At 39.7% G+C, this 21,047-nt stretch overlaps 1 protein-coding gene across 3 annotated transcripts in view; it reads right to left on the bottom strand.

Moving 5' to 3' along the window:
- Positions 1-9,455: 9,455 nt before the first annotated feature.
- The window catches only part of KLF7 (Kruppel like factor 7), a 59,281-nt gene continuing 47,689 nt past the window's right edge, over positions 9,456-21,047 (bottom strand). Inside the window, exons 4-5 of one of the 3 annotated variants that reach the window (XR_006169453.1) lie at positions 16,120-17,246; positions 9,456-15,293 (exon numbers count right to left, since the gene is read on the bottom strand). Coding sequence is in view for 2 of the 3 variants with exons in the window: in XM_042822437.1 (XP_042678371.1) it covers positions 17,195-17,246 (52 nt within the window). In the remaining variant the exon portion in view is untranslated. Of the gene's footprint in view, positions 17,247-21,047 lie in introns of all 3 variants that reach the window. The other 2 variants (XM_042822437.1, XM_042822438.1) reach the window with 2 other exon arrangements.

Below are 21,047 nucleotides of genomic sequence, written 5' to 3'. Positions count from 1 at the left end.
GACATTTAGAGCCTGTGAAGCCTATTCAACAATTCTGACTTTCACAAAAACGTGACCAAGTTTCAGAGTTGAAAGAAGTGATTGTTTTTGATCTGGGCTCCAAGAAACACTGTTCTGGAAATGTGATTCATGAACTGGAGAACCTCAAGATTGGATGCATCTCATTTGAAATATTTAATAGTAGTCTTGCCACTTTTTAAAGATTATTTTGTATGCTTGTAAGGGTTAGCCATTAAAATTTATTCTGTCACAAGATCTCCAGCTTAACAATCCCTACAAGGCATAAATCCTGAAGAATATCACTTGATATCCAAGCTTAAAATATCCATTGCACAAACTGCCTCTATCTACAAAAACCACTCAACTGATTAAAACCACCCGACCGAAAATATGGTTCTGTAGAGAAAGGAAAGAACTGGGGTATGTGTTTAATTACATAAATATTTGGGAGGATACCACTGTTCCCATTTTCCTTGACTTCTGTACTTTGAGAAAAACAACAACAACACATTGATATCAATGAGTCTGACCCCAGATTATGCATTTGCAGTTGACTTGTCAGAGCTCAGCTTTGTTGCCTACTTGGCACAGCACAACCCATGCAACTGGTTACTGAGTTGGGAAGTGAGACTTAAAGACAATTTGTTCTGAATGACTTTAGTCTAATTTGGGTATTTCTGCGATTCAGTACAGAGCTAGCAAGACTAATCTGGTTATAGAATGAAAATACTAGCTATTGCAAGTCAGGCTCTGGCAAACTTACTCAAATATAAATATATAACTAACCATTTTGTTTTATATATGAATATGCAGCTATTTTTCTAAATTTCATGTGGAATTTGGAGTATCTGCCTCTGCAGAGATTTGTATATACGTTTGACTTAAACCACCGTGGAGCAGTGTCTATTCTAAGCATTTCTCCCTTGCAATTTCAGCTAGATTCCTTGCTTTTAGTATGCATAAGGTGTAAGGTTTAGCAGTTCAGGGGGACACTTTGAACAATTCTAGGCTATTATCTGTACAGTGGCGTGGTGTGGGAATCTTCTGCATATATTCACAGCAGCAAGAAAACAGCCAGACTGTTACCATAACAACAGTTTTGAGGGAGGGAACTGTAGAGGGAAACAGCAGGATGAAGAATTTCTTTGAAAATGTTTCAGTGTAGCATTCGTGTGTGAGATGGGAAGGTAGAGAAGCAGGCTTTAGATAATCGAGTCTTTAAAATCTGCAGTCTTTTCTTTGTAATTGCTGCGAGTTACACAGAACAAAGCCCTCCACGCTCAGCCTAAGGCTATGAATATCTTTATCTGCAGTTCTGTGGCTTGTTGACCAGTATCTCCATCCGGTTTTGTGTGTTTACAATTAAACATCCCCTTTCCAAATTTTAATATTGGCAAGCTGCTTTGTTATCCTTCTCCCCCAGAGGAGCTTGGTTTGAGTCATGCTTGGTCCTTTTTACTCTATCCTAATACATATTACTTCTTGCTGACCATTAATAGATGCAAGCTTTAATATCTGGTTTTCTTTACCTATAAAATTTGATATTTATAGATCCAGTGGTATCTTGCAGCTACAGAGCTCGTTCCCCCCCACACTCTGTGACCCTCTAGAGTATTACAATATCCCTTATAATTTTGATTGTCTCATTCTTCAGAAATACCCATTATATTAAGTACTCCTTCCCTGTTGTACACTCTGCTTTCTCCTGTTATTAAGCTTGAGGAACACATTGATGGCAGTTATTTTTAGCCATCTACCTATTTTTAAACAAATTCATTGCTGAGCTCTCTACTTCAAAATACACTGCTGCGATTTCAGTGTAGTTATACTCAAGGTCATTCATCACCCCTCTTCCCATCTTCCAGCACTGGATACACAGGCCACTGTTGTTCTAGCTGCTGCTGATGTGGGAAAAAGAAGGCGGCACGTGGAAAACCAGACCCTCTTTTACCCAGGCTTAACTACCCACCTCTAACTGCTCAGTCCTGCACAGGGTGCTGAGGTCAGAGCTGTGTGGCTGCAAACCCTTTTTTGAAATTAAATCTGGGCTGCATTTTCCCTTGGAAAAGCTCCCTCTTCATCATCACGACATTTCAAGGCTCACTTCTACTTTTTTATTTACTACTTTTCTTAAAGTAGTGACACAACTGATTTTTCTTTTTTTTTCCCTGTCATGAAAACGATAATGAAAAACAATTTCTACTTTGATTTTTTTTCAGCTATGCCATTACTGATCTTTCCATTGGCTCAGTGGAAACAGTGAGAGCAGTTTTGATTCTTTTCTATGGAAAGAACATCAAAAACCCTAGTAGGCTTTTTGTAGAAAAAGAACAATTTTTCTCTTATCCATTATTTTGCTTGCAATTTTGCATAGCACTTCTTTGAAAATACACGTGCCAGTTTGGTTTTAAATTTCCTCTGTTCTGCCAGTGGAAAGACTGCAGATGGAAGGGAGAGCTGGGAACTCCCTGTGTCCATCAGCTCTGTTCATTCAATGGCTATATTTAGTAGTTTCATTAAAAATATATTGAGTGGCCCTGGCTCCTCAGTTCTGCATGCCTATACCATCCTGACTGCCTTGCCATCCCCGTCAGTTAGCGCTCTATCCTAAGGCCTCTCTCAGCTTGGGATTCCACATGAAACTTGAACACCAGAAAACACAACATGTTTTTAGGTCTTGCTGGAAAGATTGCACACAGCATGATGGTGGGGTGGTTAGTGACCCAGGAGATGAGTAAAAAGAACTGCCCGAGGTGGAGTGGTAAGTAGATATTATAAAGAGGAAAAGAAAGAAAACGACTATGCAAAGCCTGGAAAATATCCCCACTGCTACTCATATTTGGTATATGTGACACAAATGTACATACACAACCCACCCAGAGTGTTAGACATAAAATAAGGTTTCGTAGGAAATACGAAACGCTGGTCTATCATCATACAAAGGAGCAGCTCTTAGGGGAAGCACTTAATTTGCTACATTATTAATGCTGAGGCATGGACTACTCCCATGGCTATTTCCACTTGCCTCCACTGTTCTTACAAAAATCAGGGCTATACAGACGAGCAGAACTGTGGCCTGCTCTTTTTGGGGACAAAAGAAAGAGTGCCAACAGAAACACAATAATTAAATTGACTCTCCTTTAACACTTTCGTTAGCGTTCTGTGAGTTTGTTGGGTTTTTTAAAATCTATTTTATGATGCAAGAAAAAGGCTTGGCATAAATCAATAAAGGACTAAGGACTAAGAATTGAGGTTGCAGTCTAAGCTCCACTTAAGTTGCAAATATACTAAGTAGCTTTATTGTCTTTAGACCAAACACCAGGCTTAAGAAAAAGAATTTTTTAAAATGTATTCTGCCCTGAAAAATGATCCACAAAAACCTCCTCAGAGACATTGGAACTGAATTTCTTCCTCTCATCGGAGATGACCTCTCTTTCCACAATTATCAGATTGAATAATTGCTAACTAAATACTTCAGTTGCCTTTTTCCTCCCCTATGTATTTTTGGACCATGAACTTTAATGCCTGAAACCTACAACACTTCAAGAAAGGAAGAGACTAGAGTGTGCACTGATGCTCTTAAGCACTCCCAAGGATACGTAGCATACAGCCTCTTTCAGAGGTATCTTCTATTCTTCTAAACAGGTCACAGTGTATTAACACTGGTCTCTGAGCTTCCTCACAGAAACACTGTACATTTTTACCTCTTATAACAACAGACATTCAAGGACACAGCAAACAAGATCCACTTACTGCCAAATAAATAATATTCTCAGAAGTTAAATAGCCCCCTCAAAACATTTCATCTTCATAGTTGTCCTGACAAGATGCTCTTAGTATTACTTACCTGATTCGAGGTGAAAGAGCAAAGGTACACTGGCATCACAAAATATCAGTATCACACAGCATATATCAGTATTGCATCAGCTGAGATTCAAATGCACATGCTTCATTAAATGTACACATCTTTAAGTGATGAGAAATAAATCCCACTGAACTGGGGAACTTGTACAAATCACAAGGGTATGCTTGGCCTTTCCCAGAATAAACAGAGAGCCACTGTTAATGCAGCACACAAAATAACTGCCAATAGAAAATCCAAGCCAGGGGAGGTAGAAAACCATGGGAATGTAGTACTTTCACCTATTGCGTTTGAATGTCATGGTGTTGCCCCAAAAACTATCACTTCATAGTTTGGCAGTCACCTAAGGAGAAGCTGATATTCAACAGGATGTAATTTGGTGGTAGGTAGTATCAAGCAGGATTTGGTTTTAGTAAAGGAGACTAGGTGGACTAGGCTGACAACTCCTGAAGTCTCAATTTAGCATGGAACTCAGTAATAGCAAGTGACAGTTCAAATCACCTTTCTTTGGTTTGGCTATAACATCAAGAAAAGTGGCCTCCCCACTGCTTATTTCTAACTTTTGTGTTTCTATTAAGTGGACCACCTCTGCTTTGCTCATACAAAGACAAAACCAATATTAGTTTTCACAGCAGAATCACTCAGGCAAAGTATCCTATATAGACATTCACACCTTGTTGTGTGGCTACTAGAGTGAGAGAGCAAGTGAATTCCACATACATACCTATACTTCTGCTACATAGAAGCATACAGAGGAAAAGGGTGTGCATACCACTAAAACTGAACCAATACAAAATTATGATATTTGGTTAAATTTACCTAAAACATCTGCTGTGGTATAGGTACAATCTGACACCATCAAGTTCTGGTACAATTCCTTGCTATGCAGCTTCACTAACATTTCTCAACATATTAAAATTTGACTTGAAGTTGTTTTTTTTTTTTTCCATGTTCTGTCTTGAGCATTCTATTCATCTTTGTCCCTTCTGTTAATAAATAAAATATTTAAATCTCTGTGTATATTTATATGTATTAAATTGACACACATACAGGTAATTTTCTCCAAGTTGTTTGCTTTTCATCAGTCCCTTCTGTGCAAGTCCACCCCCTGTGAGTAGGTAGAGCCTTTCTGAAAAGTAAGGGACCTTTCTGACACAAAGACTCATTGCCTGTATTTTCTAACTAATTAGGGGAATGTTCTCCCCTTAATATGCGCACAATGTAATTCTCAACAAAGGGAAAACTGCCCTCTTAAACATGTCAGGCAGCAACTACCTGAAGTCTGATTTTGGTTGCTCAAAATTGCTCAGACCACAGATGCTTTGTGTACCTGCCTACTACAGCAGGCCAACTTTCTTACAGAGCATGCACTTACCCACAGCTGCATAGCAACATCAAACAGAAAAAGGGGGACACCTGCCCAGTCTGGCAGCCTTTGCCACCACTGCTGGCACAGCCTTCATCTTGAATCTTCTGTGCTGTGAGAGACAACCAAGGCACCAAGCCAGGGAGACTCAGCTGCCAGAGACTGTGTTTGAGAAGAAGCACAGCTACCATCTCACCCTGCAGATCAGTTAATTTTGGGCAACACCTGATTGCAATGACACGGCTCCCTGGCAGCTTGTTCTGCTCTCCTCAGACAGCTGTGACCACATCAAGAGCCCAACAGCACCTGTAGGGGGAAATGCACTGTGTGGTAATGGTGGTATTCGTAGGGACAAGTAAAATCTCTCATTGTGGCTCACATCTTTTTCATCTGAAATCTTGATCATTTCCCTATGTGATCTCCCAAATCCCCACCCAATCTCTGAAATAGTGCCTCTGGCTGGACTGACTTTGAGCACAGCCAAATACCAAGCAGCACTGGGGAGGCTCTGGCATGGCCATATCAGCAATTAAACAGTATGGACGACTGGCCTTGCTGGGTTTATGAATGCAAATGTGATGCAGGGATGCCTAGTGCTCATTTTTTAATGGAGTGGTGGCCTGAGAGGGCAGGCGCCCAGCATCAGAATTACTGAGAGAAAAGCAGGTCATGGGTTAACAGCAATCCCCACCCTGAAGAAATCTTTCTAATGGCAGGATTTTTATAATTATTTGGTGACCACCACAGTGAAAAGAAAATCCTTGTGGCTCAGCAAAAAGCAGTGCTAGCTTGGCAGTTGAAAAAGACTCCAAAATGTGAAATGTGAGGATGGGACAGGAGGAGTAAGAGAATGGCTACGTGGGGAGAAAAAAACAGCACGGCTCTCTTGCGCCGCAAAAAGACCTACCTGACAGGGAGAATATTTCCTCACGTGCTTCTTCTCAACCTTAAAGCTCATGCTGTCACTTCTGCATTTCATGGATGTTGCCTAGGGATGGGCGTAAGCACCCTCAGCACACAGCTCCTCAGCTGCACAGAGCGCTCTGAGCAGGGGTGCACTTACAGTCAGTGCCACAAGCGGCCTGAGTGGATGGTTCACTGAGGAACAGCCCTTGGCGGGAAACCTGAGGGGCCGGGCGCCATTTTGAGGGGCCGGGCGCCATTTTGAGAGGCTTCGGGTCTCTCCTCAAGCCTTGGCATTGTGGCAGTCTAAAACGCCTCCACCTTGGTCCCTGCCACATTGGATTGATGGACTGTCCTTCCCAGCATCATCTGGGGAGTGAGGAGGAGCATTTTTGTCTCCTGTCTTATCAGGGACTGCGCTGTGCCCAGGCTCTGGGAACACAGGGTTAGTGTCATGCAGGAACATGCAAACCCCTCTCACCCCTTGTGGAAGTCAGGGAATGAGATCACCTGATTTTACGTGGAAATAAAGATCTGTATCTGGAACCTTCCACTCTCTGCCACGACTCATGAGCTGTATTCAGACCATTTTCCAAAGCATTAAGCACTGTTCTGATCAAGGGGACTGTCCCATCCTCCTGCTTCCAAATTACTGTAGTAGCAGCCAGACACAGTATCCCAGGGTCACAAAAAAGCAGGTGGAAGTAAATGCATATTTCAGGGACCAAAATATTCACCTTGGAAGGCTACAATTTTCATCACTGAATTTTAGGAATCTTTACCTATTTTGCAGCTATCTGCCAAAAGGATAAGAGGTCTTTTTGCTGAAGGGTAGGAAATTTCCTATTCTCCTTCCTAAATACCCCAAAATACCATTTAAATGCCATCACTCAACCGTACTTCTCTTTAATTACGGGACTAGTACTAGTCTTAGGTTTGCTAAAACCATTTAGACTAGATCATGAAGGCAAGGTTAGCTTCTGATTACCTCAGTAAATTAGAAATATTAAATATGAGCCTCAAACTGGAAAACAATGGACAAATAGCTAGATAGCCACGCACTTCACACACAGATTTCCTGCCCATAAAGTGTTGAGCTCACTCAGCTTGCATCAGCCTGAGGAAGGTTTAAGAACTCCTATGCCCGGGTTTTACCACTCCACTCTGCTCAGGTGCATCTGAAAGACAGGAACTGTCTGGAAAATTATGCAAAGTTTGCACATGAGTTTGCATCGTACAGGTCCAACAAGATGCTCACATACAATCTAACCCCGAAAATGAAAAAAATCTTTCCTTACACAACTCCACACTTCAACAGTGGGAGTTGCCTAAGGTGTGTGACTGTGTGCTGCCTGAACAATTTCAGAGGGAAGGTGTTTCTTTCACACTATTTCCATTCCCTGGTCTCCAGCCCAAGGAAGTGTCTGACAGCTGATCCTGCAGGCTAAGCTGTTGTTATACTATATAAACTACCTGTTCATGAGAGGAAGTGTAAAGCACTGCATTTTCTGAAAGTTCCTGGAAAACAAACAGTTTAAGTGGTTACCTGTAATTGATTATCCTTCCTTCAATTCAAGCCAATTGAACACAGGCCAAAGAACCAGCCATGCTGCCTCCAAGTTACCTTCATAAAAGCTTTTCTAGAGCTCTCTGCAAGAACCTTTCATAGGTGGAGAGGACTAATTTATACTAGAGATATACTATTTATACTTAGCTAGACAAACTGTCAGCTCAAGGCAGGTGAGATGCTAAAAGCTTCCAGAGTATTTCAAGGAAGAGAGAAAGTGAAACAATAGAACCCCGTCTTTACAAGAAAACAACAACAACAAAAAACCAATAACTTTAAAACCAGATCCTGTGTGCAGAAGGCACTCTGTTTTGTGTGTACTTCCAGTCATACCTACACTGTACAAATCCACATATAAAAAAGAGACCATTTTTTTCAGCCCTGTATTTTTGTATGCTACAAACTCTATGATGACTGCCTCAATTACTCAAGCTCTGTAAGTGACATCAAGATACCACTGCTGCAGTGATATCTATAAATCATGTCCATCCAACATATGTATGTATGACCTGACTGAACAGAGTACCCATGTGCATTGCTGGAACTTTTACCTTCCAACTTACCGTGGGACTTTCCAGAAATGCTTGATGCCACCCCAGTTCTTTTGCATTCAGCTAATGCCTGGAGTGAGTCACCTCTGGATTCATCTGTCTTCACTAGCTACAGAGGGAGTATAGATGATTAAGTTAGAATGGTCATCTGAGTTTTAGGTGCAGAGGAAAGGAGGGCAATCCTACCTTCTGTCTGCCATGAACAGTCCTAGCAGGTCTTCCAACAGTGAAAGTGCATGTTGCTGCAGAAATAAAAGGTAGCAAGTTTGTATTAGATGAGGCTTACAGGATGTTCATATGTGGTGCCATTTAGGTCACTGCCATGTGTGATCACAAGACACCAAAAACTTAAAGGGATACAGGTCGATTTTAAAAAGTCAGTCATTCCATTTTATTCTACGACAATGCAAAGTAATTGTGCTCAGAATTACTGTATTTACTCCCCAAATACATTTTTAGTACTTCATCATCCAGGTGGATTCAATTGTGTTTGCAATTTTGTAGACATTAAAGAGGGAGGCTAAATGACAGAGGCAGGGCAAAGAGAATAACAGTGCATTCAGTTCCTTCAGTGCAGCATTACACACAGACTAGAGCACCTCATTAATGCTTAGGAGATTCAAAGTCTAGTCCTGTTTTGACCACTGACTGACAAATGTTTTGATAGCTAGGCATGGAAAACGCAATGCAAGTGCTCTTTGTATTTTTTACAAAAATACTGGCTAAGATCTTGAACCAGTGCAAGCAGACAAAGAATAAATTCACTGAATCCAGCAGAAGCAAATCTGGAAATCTGGTCAGCTTTTAAGATTGCAAATTTCTTTCTTATGCATCTTTTCCAAAAGCAACATGTGCAACAGCACTGATATAAGCAACACTTAAGCCACTATAAAACACATCTTTAAAAAAGTTATTTAAATCCAAAAATGTGATTCTGATAAGCTAAATCATTCTTGTAAGTTATGTATTTTATGCCACGTGTTCTTACTGAACCATAGCTTTAACTGATATTCAAAAACGACTTCGCTGTTCACAGAAGCTTCAAAAAGAAATAATAGACAAGGCACACTAAACATTGTTGGGCCAAACACATTCTACTGTTTATTACACATATTACATTCTTAAATAAAAATGCGTCACATAACATTTTTGCATAGATATCTTACAATATACCAATTTAAAAAAGAATTATGAAACAGACCAGTAACAAAAATAAATTTTTTCTTCATTAATAATTTTGTAACATTAACATACCACCATCATATAATACAAATAATATTTTTAAATCTTAAGACTTTTGTACAGCAAAAAAACTGACAAAGTAATATATATATATATATATATATAAAAAGCCTAAAAAAAATAAAATGTCAAAAAAAGGCAGAACTGAGGGCTACAAGATTGGGTACTTCTGTGATATATTAGAAATACCAGAGTTGGCCTGAGAGAACGTGACCGAGGGCATCTCCAAAATGCACTTGTCAGACACATCTGGTAAAAGAAAAAATATAGTGCAAAATGAAAGTCCTTCAAGCAATATATATATATATTTATTTATTTTTAAATCAGGAGCATTCATACTTTTTATTGTTGTTACTAAAAAAAAATCCCCCAAACAAAAATCTAATGTGAAGTAGAAAGAAAGAAAGGTTTTAAAGGATAAGTAAGAACACAGGCCATTTTGCAAAGCAATAAAAAAATTCACAGCCTGCATTATTATTTTTCCAATTCAGATGAGCAGACATGCAAAACTAAGGCCTTGTTTCTAAGAGAAAAGCTGTCATGGTTTATATGCAGCGACTACAAAACCATACACTTAAACTGGTGCAAGAACCTTCTTGTATCTTAACTGGTTTAATCGTTTCTTACACTTCTGCTTAACTGCATAAGATGCCAATGCAAATACAGTCTAGGCAAACGAGTACTGGGTGCATCTACAAAGTGATCTTAACTAGACTGATGTTTCAATATAGAGCAACTTCCCCGGTAGAGACATGGCCTTGGTAACAAAGCAGTGTGCAAACCAGTGTTTTGATCTACTTCCAGATTCTGACAGGCCTGGTTTTTAAAATACAGTGAGATAGGAAAATGCATGTTCCAAAATATAAAGATCAACCCTTCAGCCAACAGGCCTTTCAGGGACTGCAAATTAGCTTTTTTTATTTCCCGAAGAAGCCCAATAATAAAGGCTAAAATTGTCACCTTTCTGTCCATTCTAGTTCATTTTCAGTGTGTACATGCTAAGCCCGCATCTCCCTCCCTTCCTACCTCCCCTCCCAATCCCCAGTTTGCAGCCTATCATTCACAGTACACAGCAACATGTATTTCCCCGAATCATTGAAAACTTTCCTACAAAAGCTGAAATGATTCCTAAAATGCAGTGACAACAGTAGGTGCCCTCCCTAAATCAAAGCAATAGGCACGGTTGGCTACTACACACTGTAAATCAGTAGCTCAGTTTCCTCTTCTGTGTAGGTGTATACAGTAGACTGTTGTACTGCCACACACAGAGATAGAGAACCTGTTTTCTGGCAGTATATAGAAGTCAGAACCAAAGCACTTAAAAAAAATCATCAAAGCTTTCATTTGGAAAATTGTGAAGAGTTTCCACTTCAATTATCACACCAAAAATACCATTAACAAGCATAAGGAAAACTATAAAACCCTGTTTGAAAATGACACCTGCATTTGAAAGCTTTCTGGTAGGGAAACTCATCTTTGAGGTGATAAAGGCAGCCTACCCCACCATCTCCACATTTTTATATATATAACTTATATATACAACTACATCATTATATATATAACTTATATAGTACAAGTATGTCTTGGACCTCTTCCTCTAAGGGAGGAGGAAAGTCTCAGCTTTATGAGACAGATCTTAAAACCCAGTAGGACAGGCCCTTTGGTTCATGTGATGCTAAATCTTGCTGTTGAAGCCAGTGTAGATCTGTGGAGGAGGAAGACTGCAGTAACTGACTCTAAACTATCAACAAAAACAGACGCAAACGTGCCACAAGGAAGAAAAGTATCCAGGCATGATCTGGAAATAATCATTCAATAAGGTGTAGACTTTATGTGCATGAAAGACAGGCAAGATTTGTCTATGAGCATCTGTAAAATCTTGGGAGGAAATAATTTTTATTTTCAAGCCAAAACCATAGAGTTAGTCAAGCACTGTTATTGTTCTTGATATGTGATGAACTTTGCAAGGGCAACTCTATCTGAAATCAGCAAAAAGTACTTCAAAAAGTGTTGGGTTAAAGGCGTCACCTAGAAATACAAAAGCTAAAAAACAGTCTTGCTGGATGGAATGTCTAGATGTGCTATGTCCTGAATAAAATCAAGAATAAAAGCCCTTGATTAACTGGATGCTAACCAGGTAACATTAAATTACGTAAAAATGATCCTCTGTTTGTTTTTTTCTAAATTTAAAGATTTTGATACCTTAAGGAAAAGAGAGACAAAAGGAAACCCTTAAAATGGTTGGATTTTCATCAGTTTTGCCAAAAGCACCAATTATGACCTCTTCTGTACACAGACAAATGAAGTTTGTTAAATAGGAGGAACCTTTGTGTTAGAGACAGCTAAAAAAGCCCAAATTGTCTCAAGTCAGATAAAATGAAGAAGAAAGCCTGATTCTGTAAATATCAAAAAGGTCATAGATAAAATACACTCAATCACTGCAATTATTCAACTCCATTTTAGCCACAACCTTTGTGACTATCCTTTTTCAGACCTGAAGGTAAAACAGTTCCAAAAATCAAGGGACTGGAGGCTTTTCTCGCATTTAGGTTCTTCTGTCTGATCATGTTTGGTCAATGATTTCTGGGTATTAAGTGAAAATGTGGTATTTTAATAATACAGCAAACCCAAATCCAAAATATCTGAGGCAAGTAAGAATGGAAAAGGAAGAAAAAGTTTTATTATTCACTTCTATAGAAATAAAAGTTGGCAGAGATTTCAGGTACTGGGAATCATTTTGGAGACATAACATGGGTCTTCCAGGCTAGTAAATCTGTTTCCACAAACTTTGGTTGGTCCCTGCAGCTGTGACACATCTCTCGATAAGATATTCCTTCAAACTGCTTTGCTAAGTTGTTTTTTGCTGCTTCAAGATTTTTTTCCATCTTCCTCATGAAGAAACAAAGGTAATAAGGATTAAACTATCAGAGTTTGAGAAAAATCCTACAGGCCCATTCTACAGTTTGCTCTGCCAGAGCAAGACTAAGAAGAGCTATAACCAGTACACATTTAATTACAGAGGGCTCTGATATGAATCACAGAAACAAAAAAATATTAATGTTGGAAGGTACCTCTGGAGGTTACTTAATCTTACCCTCAACTTAAAAAACAGTTCACTTAAATCAGAACGCTCAGGGCTTTGTCCAAGACACTGAATAAATGCAGGATTTCAGTCCTGGAAATAGGATTTCTTTTGTTCCTTTGCCTAGTCTATCCAGGTGAAATAATTTTCTAGACTGAATGCTGGCTCTTGAAAGAGAGAAATTCTGAGACAATGAAAAATAACTGACTCTCTAAACCTGTTAAACTACTCTTTATAAAATACCCATGATGTTTTAGGTTGCTTTTCTCCTAAGGGGGAAAAAACAGCAGCGCAAAGATGCACTGAAGTGTTGCTTTGTTCTAAAAAGTGACTAAAATATATGTCTCCGTGTTTGATTCTAGTGATAACATTTTTCCAGTTTAAGATAAAAAAAAGTGATGATTGTGTTAGAAAAGACAGATTTTTGCTTGCCAGGCCTCAATCTGGCAGTATAAAAAATGTATTTCCATAAACATAATTAATAAATTTAGTAAATCCGATTAGAAAAATCTTGATACTGGTACTTTCTAAATGATTTTTCAACACTGTTACATATAAAGTACATCTTCATCCAGAATATTCTGTCCAGTTTTGGTCTTCCCTTACAAGAAAATTAATGAGATACTGAAGCAAGTCTAGCAGAGCTCCACCCAGGAGATCAGGAGCCAGAGCACATGACAGCTGAACAGAGGCTGTGGACACAGTTAAATCTTAGGAAGAGAAATTGTAGATCTTATTGCTGTTTACAAACACCCTACAGAGATGGTGGAGAAAATGAAGCCAGACTCTTCATATCAGTGCACAGTAGAAGAGACAGCAAACAAGTCAGAACATGGGAAATTCCTACTTGACATACAGATTTATCTTTCAATTGTTTTTGTTTGTTTTTAAACATTTAAGTGGTCAAATACCAGACCAGCCTATACAGAGTAGCTGCAAAATTTCCATCCTTGGTAGCATTGAAAAATTGACTGGACACAGCCCTGAGCACCCAGCTCTAGGTAAAGGTTGGCTGAGATGGCCTCTGGAGCTCCCCTCCCACCTGCATTCTCCTATGATTGATTCTATGCTCTGCTCCAAAATGCTATTTACTATTCACAAAAAGGGACATTTCTTCCATGCATACTATTTTCCGTGATATTTGTCTCAATTTGTTCTCATTCTACAGCTCCATGGCCTTGGAAATCACATTTGAATTTCTTCAGAAAAGCCAGAAAGACCTGGCTGCTGTTCTGCCGTTACCAAATCATCTATTTATGGTTTTGCTTCCAAAGAGGACCTATAGAATGGATTTGCCTTTCCTTATTAGCCTATTTCTACTCATAATTTATAAATAGAGAATATCTGTACAACTTTAGCAAGGGGATACAGTCCAAAAAGGATCTAGCTATAATGCATTACTCAGGTTTGAAGTGTACAGCTTGAAATATCTGCAAGGAAAGAAAAGCTGTCATTGTAAAAAATGACTCCTGGAATGTGCCTTTCCAAAATGGAGACTCCTACAAAATACAAGTTAAGGTTTGAAATTTCAGTAATGATTAAGACACTTGCAAAAGAGAACCCAAGAACTGAAGTGCAGAGACAGACAGAATACACAACACACTTGTGAAAAACACCTCCCTTAAGAAACAGAAAAGATGGTCTCAAAGCCCCAAATTTGGCTTCAGAGTTCAAGACCTGCAGCAGAAAGAGCCTGTTAAGTCTAAAATCTGGTTAAGTCTGTTATCCTCTTTTCTTCTATGTTTTTATAGCTAGATAGACCCAGGATTTAAATTGTAAGCATGTCTTCAGAACAAAATAATCATACATTTCAGCATGTTTGTTTGTTTCCCATGGGGCCCTTGTTCTGCCATATTTAAATGAGACATCAACAAGACCACAAATGAAAACTGGAATAACTGGTACTTAAACCGACACTTAATAACTATGATTTGTAGGCTACTGTTAGCATGTCTAAAGGCAGGTGTGCTCAGAGGTCAAGGAAAGATATTTATGCAGGTTCACAGCCAAAGAGTACCATAGCAGTGAGTTTGAGAGCATATACTTTAGGATGCTACAGTAATGAAATTCTAGGATTCTGTTAACCTTTTTCTAATGTAATGCACTGACTGGATGTTCTATGGTTTCACACAGCTGCGGTTTCAGTTTCCATTAGACATCTGGCAGGATGCTCCATATATTCCAATACAAATTGAATGCTAGGGCCCTCAGTCCCAGTAGAACAGCTGGATGGAATGGTCATAAAAAGTATGCAAACACAGAAGCAGAGAAATACAAGATTGTCAGCAAGCAGTGCTCCACATACGTATACATAGCATGGTTAGTTTTAAATCTTTGGAATAAACTCAATTTTCTTTCTCTTCTTCTACCTTTCTTTTCCTCTCACTCACTTTTGCTCTCTCTCTCTCTCTCTCTCTCCCTCTCTTATCATGAACGTTACATCATTGCCCCTAAAAGATGGTTAGATTTTGGTCCATATTTCATGCCATATGGGCCAGACATTGTATTTCCCTCCTGTCCCAAAAGCATTCAGTTGACAGTCACAGTGCTTTGCAAGAACTGTGAGGAAAACCAGCATCTTTTGAGTAAATTCAATCTCTCACTGGAACCAAAGGTTGCAAAATTCTGAGAATTCAAGTGCCAAGGATCCCGATGACAGCTCTTAAACATCTATTGAGTTTCTTGTTTGTTCTTTTTCCCCAAGAGTACAGTTTCAATTCCTAAAACATGAATTAAGGGAAATATTTAACAGTCAATGTGTCAAAACAGTCAAAGAAGGGCAGCTGGCTAATACAGTATAAAAGAGCAGCAACCATTTGTGGACCATGCACCATTTTGTTTAATTTTTAGTCATCCTTTAGAGATGGTCCCAGAACATACAAAGTATACAATCTAATGACCACACACCTGCTTGCACAAGCCATCTTTATGGTCCTAAATGCAGTCTTTGGAGTCAGGGCCAGCGCCAAATAGTTTCAAACATGAGTTATCGTAAGATGCTTTTTTGTTTGTTTTGTAACAAAGACTTTAATCCACTTTGTGCCCAACAAAATCAAATTACCAATAGGACTGAAGGGTGAGCATGAGACCTTCACTTTCCCTTGATGGTTCACACAGTATGCCAAAACGGGCCTCAAGGTGATTAGCACTTTAGATCAATCATTCAGAAAAGTCTCATTCCTGTACGTAAAACCCAACCCTTCCTTCACTGTTTACACTGTTACACATAGGAGCAGGCTACAGCATCAACTTGATGAATGGAAAAGGAGGACTTTCATAATTTCTTTAAAAGGCTAATGCTGAATGAAGCCATTGTACTTGGAAGAAGTTCTTTATTTCCCACTCAGAGACTGGAGCAGGATTTTTGGCTTGTTTGTATGTGAGTGTGTAAGATGTTCGAAAAACATCAAGTTTAAATTAAAATGTCTGCAGGTGCTCTTTACGCAAACAAAAGTCTAATGTTTTAAATTGGTTATTAGAAGAACTGCGAGACAAAGCAACATAATTCATCACTAAGTCACTGTGAGTTGTGGCTAACATGCTCACATGATGTGGAAGGAATCCCGTAGTCATGCCTGTGTGGCCAGTCCCAGACCGATATCCAGGTGCAGACAAGGAGTTCTGAAGATCACTTGTTCGTAGAGAAAAGAGGAAAAAAAAGGTTTACGCTTCCAAATAAGCTTTTAAAGTTTTCATTCAACAAATAAACAAGAAGTTCTAGCTATGGCAATAAGGTGAGGCCTACAGAGATATTAGATACTGTTTCTCAAAGTTTATCCCTTGGCCACTTAGCCATCATGGCAGCAGCTTCCAGAGTCCCTAGTGCATATGTTGTGCAATAGCCAAAACAAAAATTAAAACAAAAACAAGAACAAAAACAAAATATAGTCCTCCGTGAAGTCTACATAAACTCAGGCCAAAGAGAGGATATTTGTGTAACAAGTGTCACTCCACAGTCTACTGCCATTAAGGCTACTGGTATTGACTTAAATGAATCTCAATAGCTCAGTTCTAGGAAGAAGAACAAAAACCAAGACAGGTCAAAGTGTCTGTGAAAAGTCTGATGCATTGAACATTAGGAATCCTCAGACAAAGAACAAATGAACCACGAGGTTAATTTGGCTACCAAACTGGGATTTGGTTTTCTAGGTCATTGTTTTCCCCCCATCTATTTAAAAAGAAAGTTAGTGCTACAAATATGCAACTTCAAGACGACATTTTCTCCTATTGAGTTGCACTGAGAAGCAAGTTAAATAAGCCCCTCCTACTGCCGTCCACCTGCAGGGAAGCCTCCTCCATTTCCTTTGTTTTCCATTGGCAAAACCAGGAAACAAATCCAAGAGAGACGAAGTACTGTAAGCAATTGTTCCTTCTCACTGACTTCACCTCTACAGCATTTCCTCGCCTGCATCTTCTCCCATCCAGCTGGGGCAAGGCATAAAGAACCAATGGATGTATTGAAGTATAACTGGGTGTATGACAGTGTGAGTGTGTGGTCTCTGTACAGAGGGTTACATGTGATAGAGTTCTCTTCTCTTGCAAGGCAGCACATTATAACTTGAGTTCCACTTCATCTCACAGCACTTAGCTCAGATGTCATCCATGCCAAGCTGACACATACTTAGATGTGCCTCTTCATGTGGAGGGCAAGGTGATCAGACCTGGAAAAACACCTGCAAAATAAACCAAATGTCACATGAAATCAAGATTTGGGGAAAAGAAAAAACAAACAAAAAAACCCGGCTCCTGCTCCTCCCTCTTTATAGACAAGAGGAAATATTTATCCTGGTTTAGAACTGTTCTTCAGATTATCACCACCAAACTCTGTGTGATTCACCACGACCACAGATGGCCAACTGCGCTGCTGAAAGCTAAATAGACTATTCTCCTCTTTTCATGTTTCTTTCCCTCCTCCTCTTTCTCTGTGTGAAATATCAGAGAAGCGTGCTCATACATGCACCTGTAGGACAAAATCAAATATTTAGTGTCTGTGCATGTGCATATGGTGAAAAATAAAACAAATCAGCTTTACTTAGCAAAGCCAGTTTAAAAAACCACTACCTTTAACAAACACCAACATAAGTTTCAAAAACTAAATTCCCATTTTTAACTCCAAATTAGAAAGAAAATGGTTCAAAGCTCATGGGCTGGAAATCATCCAGGCTATGTATCTTTCCTTTTCTCCCTAGGGAATCTCAGTGGTAGTATGTGGATGCTGATGAATGCTATCCCCCTGAATTATGTTAAGTTATTATTAAACCCACCCTGTAAACGTGAAAATTGAGACACAGAAAGGCAAGGAAATTGTAAATAACACAAGAATTAAACAGCCAGGACTTCCACTTTCAGTTTCTGTTCTTCATCCACAAAGCCATCGTTCCTCCATCTCCTCATTAAAAATAACTTTCTGAACATGTAAAAGGATTCTGATGAGATTGTCTTAGAACTGCAACCCTAGAGAACTAGTTGCCTTTTAGGGCTGGTCTAAACATGCAGATAATTAAGGATAAGGTAGGGCATGAATTTGAAATGAAGCATCTATTCTTGATTAACTCCCTCTCTAAAGGCTTATGACTGCCTTCTTCTGAAATTACTTAATCCACTTGGGAAAGTGAGTTAACATACTCAGAATCAAACACTCTCCCAGAGAAGAGCAACCCCAAAAAGAGTTAATCAGGAATTACCATTCTAAAGCAACTGCCTTGTAGAAGACATGCTGCAGGGAACTCACAGCAGCAGGAACTGCAGCCCAAAATCTGAGACTTCACACCACTAACATATTCTCACTGACTAGGGGCTCTCAGGTGGACAGGCGCTTTTCTTCTCTGTCAGTCAATACAAATTCCATTTTATTAAGGCTGACAGTAAGCAAGAATATTTTTCCAACTCCATGTCCATTAGAAATGAGGTTAAATGCACCAACCCAGTTCATACTATCACAATAAAGGTATGTACAGCAACAGGGAACAAACTGCTGGACAAGCAGACAGTGGTTCTGGCTGCCTACCCTAAAGCCTTGAGATGGAGCTCAACTGTCAGGCAGTACAGAGACATCCTAATCAAATTTCTGAGCGTTCAACTTGAAGTGTGTAGTAGAAATGGGAGGTTTCCAAGTTCCCTGCAAATCTTGGCTTGCTTTCTTTCCACCCTAAGCCGTAAGACACTGGCACATTTATTTTTAGCAAGAGCAAGAAGCATTCATTATGAATATCACACACAAAGACACGTATCTGTGGCTTTTGAATAAATTGTTTTTGTAGGCTCTGAGGACATAATGATAAGCAACCTCCAGAACTGATTTGCCTGCAATGTCTTTTCACTGTCACTATATTTTAGAATATAGAAGTGTAAAATACCAGTTAGGAGAATATACTAATGGCTTACCGTGAGAATCTCCATAGCTTACAAGTGGGCAGTAAGTCTACTTTTCAAAAGGCAGTAGCTGAGTATTCTTTATTTTTCAGAAAGAATGTAAAAGAATAAATTCAACTATACAATCAAAGAAAATAAAACAAAAGAGACCTCAATCTAAAGGCAAACACCCAGACAATAGAAATCCTAACCAGAAAAAAGGCTAAGAAATTGAAGAACTAATGAAAATGAAGAGGTTTTAAATAGTTAGGGAATCTCTTCTGTCTTGCTGGCACTGTGCTGCACAAGCAGTCTGTCTCCATCTATACAAAGATGAGTCACCAAAAGGTAAACTCTTAAGACAAAGAAAGCTTGTAAGAAGGCACTTTCATAAGAAAAGCTTGATTCTCATCATCTGAGGACAAGAACAATTCTGCTCAAACCAGTTTTTCTCTACTGATTTCTATCAGCTTACGACAAGGTTAGTACCTTTCTGTAACAGAATGGCAAAAAATAAAGATTTCAGAATGGGATAGTGGCTGTATTCCTCCAAGCTCCTGCATGAAGTGGAGAGACACAGATGAGGGTCTGACAACAGGCACTTGGCTCTCAGCACAGCAGGCTCAGCACAGCTAGAATTTTCTAGCCTCAGGGTGCCAAAATACACCCATGGACCAACATTTCTCTCATCAGTCTAAACAGAGAAAGCAGCATGCTCTAGCTGCAAGGGCTGCCAAAACAAAACAACAGCTCGAGTGACTGCCAAAAAGACATGCACCAGCTGGCACTTTAGCCTAGGACTAGTCATAAGACCACTACCCAAGAATGGCTTTTCCTCTCCAATTGTATTAGAGATGCGTCCCAGGAAAAAGAGTGCAGAGTCACAACACAGTAAAATCTGTTAAAAATATGAATTTAAGCCACTGCTTCACTTCAATTACCATAGTATTAGTATCCAGGGTATTTTTCAGCTCTATAATGTTTTTACAGATACTAAAATGGCATAATTTTTTGCTAATTCCTGCTAATAAAATGGTACAACATGAATTCTTCACATTCTCCTGCTGACTAATTTGGCTAGCTCTATTTATTGGTAAGGCTGGTAGATTTTGATTTTCAACAGTAAAGCAGTCTCTATCAAATGTTGCAGCTAAAGTATGTCAGAGGGAAAAAAAAAAAGCCACTACTGATCAGTAGGCACATTTTCTCTCTGCTGGAACAAGAGCCAGCAGCGAAGAAAGCTCCACAGGACAAACTGACAAGATAAATTCCTTCTCCCACACAGAAAGCAGCAGCAGCTTGTTAGTCCCTCATCCTGCCTGCAAGACAAGACCTTGCTGCACAACTCTGGCTCTGCACCTCTTCCAGTTCTAGACCAGCACTGTGTGCTGTGCATGGGCCCATCATCCCCACAATGCAGCTCTTCCTGGGAAGGACAGTTTATGCTAGGTTAAGATGCCCTAATTTTGAAAGTCATGCAGTGATGCATAATGCAAAACTTTCCCGCTCTGAAACACAATTGGCTCCTTTCTCTTTTTGCTCCATCTCCCTAGCAACACCGTACTGCTCAGCACTGAAGTCTCTGCAGGAGAAAGAGGGAAGGTAACAATGACGAGAAGAGAATGTACTGTTCAGCCATCTTTCTTACCAGCTGTGGATTCCCTGCTGTGGGATTTGTGCATTCCAGCTAAGCGCACTCTTAACTTGCTGTCCAAGAGGACACAGGCGTAACAAGCAAGTGCCACTCCCCTGTCATCCTCTTTCCCTTGGAGTGCCAAAGCCTCGTACTGTGCGAGCAACATAACCTGCCTGTGTTTCTGAAGAGCATAGCTCCTGGAGGATGATGATAAACAGCGTACCCCTTGTGTCTGGAAGGCACGAGGGACTTGCACACCGCCTTCTGCACCACCTCAGCTGATTCTCCTTTCCCCCTGCTGCCACCAAACCACATATCATTTGCAGCACATATGGTGATACTTAAACCAACAGTGGCCTGGCAGCTGTAACTAACAAGGCGATCTGTGGGGTACGCAGTGCTTGGGCTGGGACAGCAGCAGAACAGCATCACATCATCTAATCTCTTTTGCTTTAGAATTGTCTTGTACAGAGATTATATGAATATT

Source organism: Centrocercus urophasianus, unplaced genomic scaffold (genome assembly GCF_019232065.1).
Source record: "Centrocercus urophasianus isolate 14NV4802_14NV808 unplaced genomic scaffold, USGS_Curo_1.0 seq_20, whole genome shotgun sequence".
Classification (NCBI taxonomy): Eukaryota; Metazoa; Chordata; class Aves; order Galliformes; family Phasianidae; genus Centrocercus; species Centrocercus urophasianus.
This window is presented reverse-complemented; position numbering and strand designations above follow the sequence as displayed.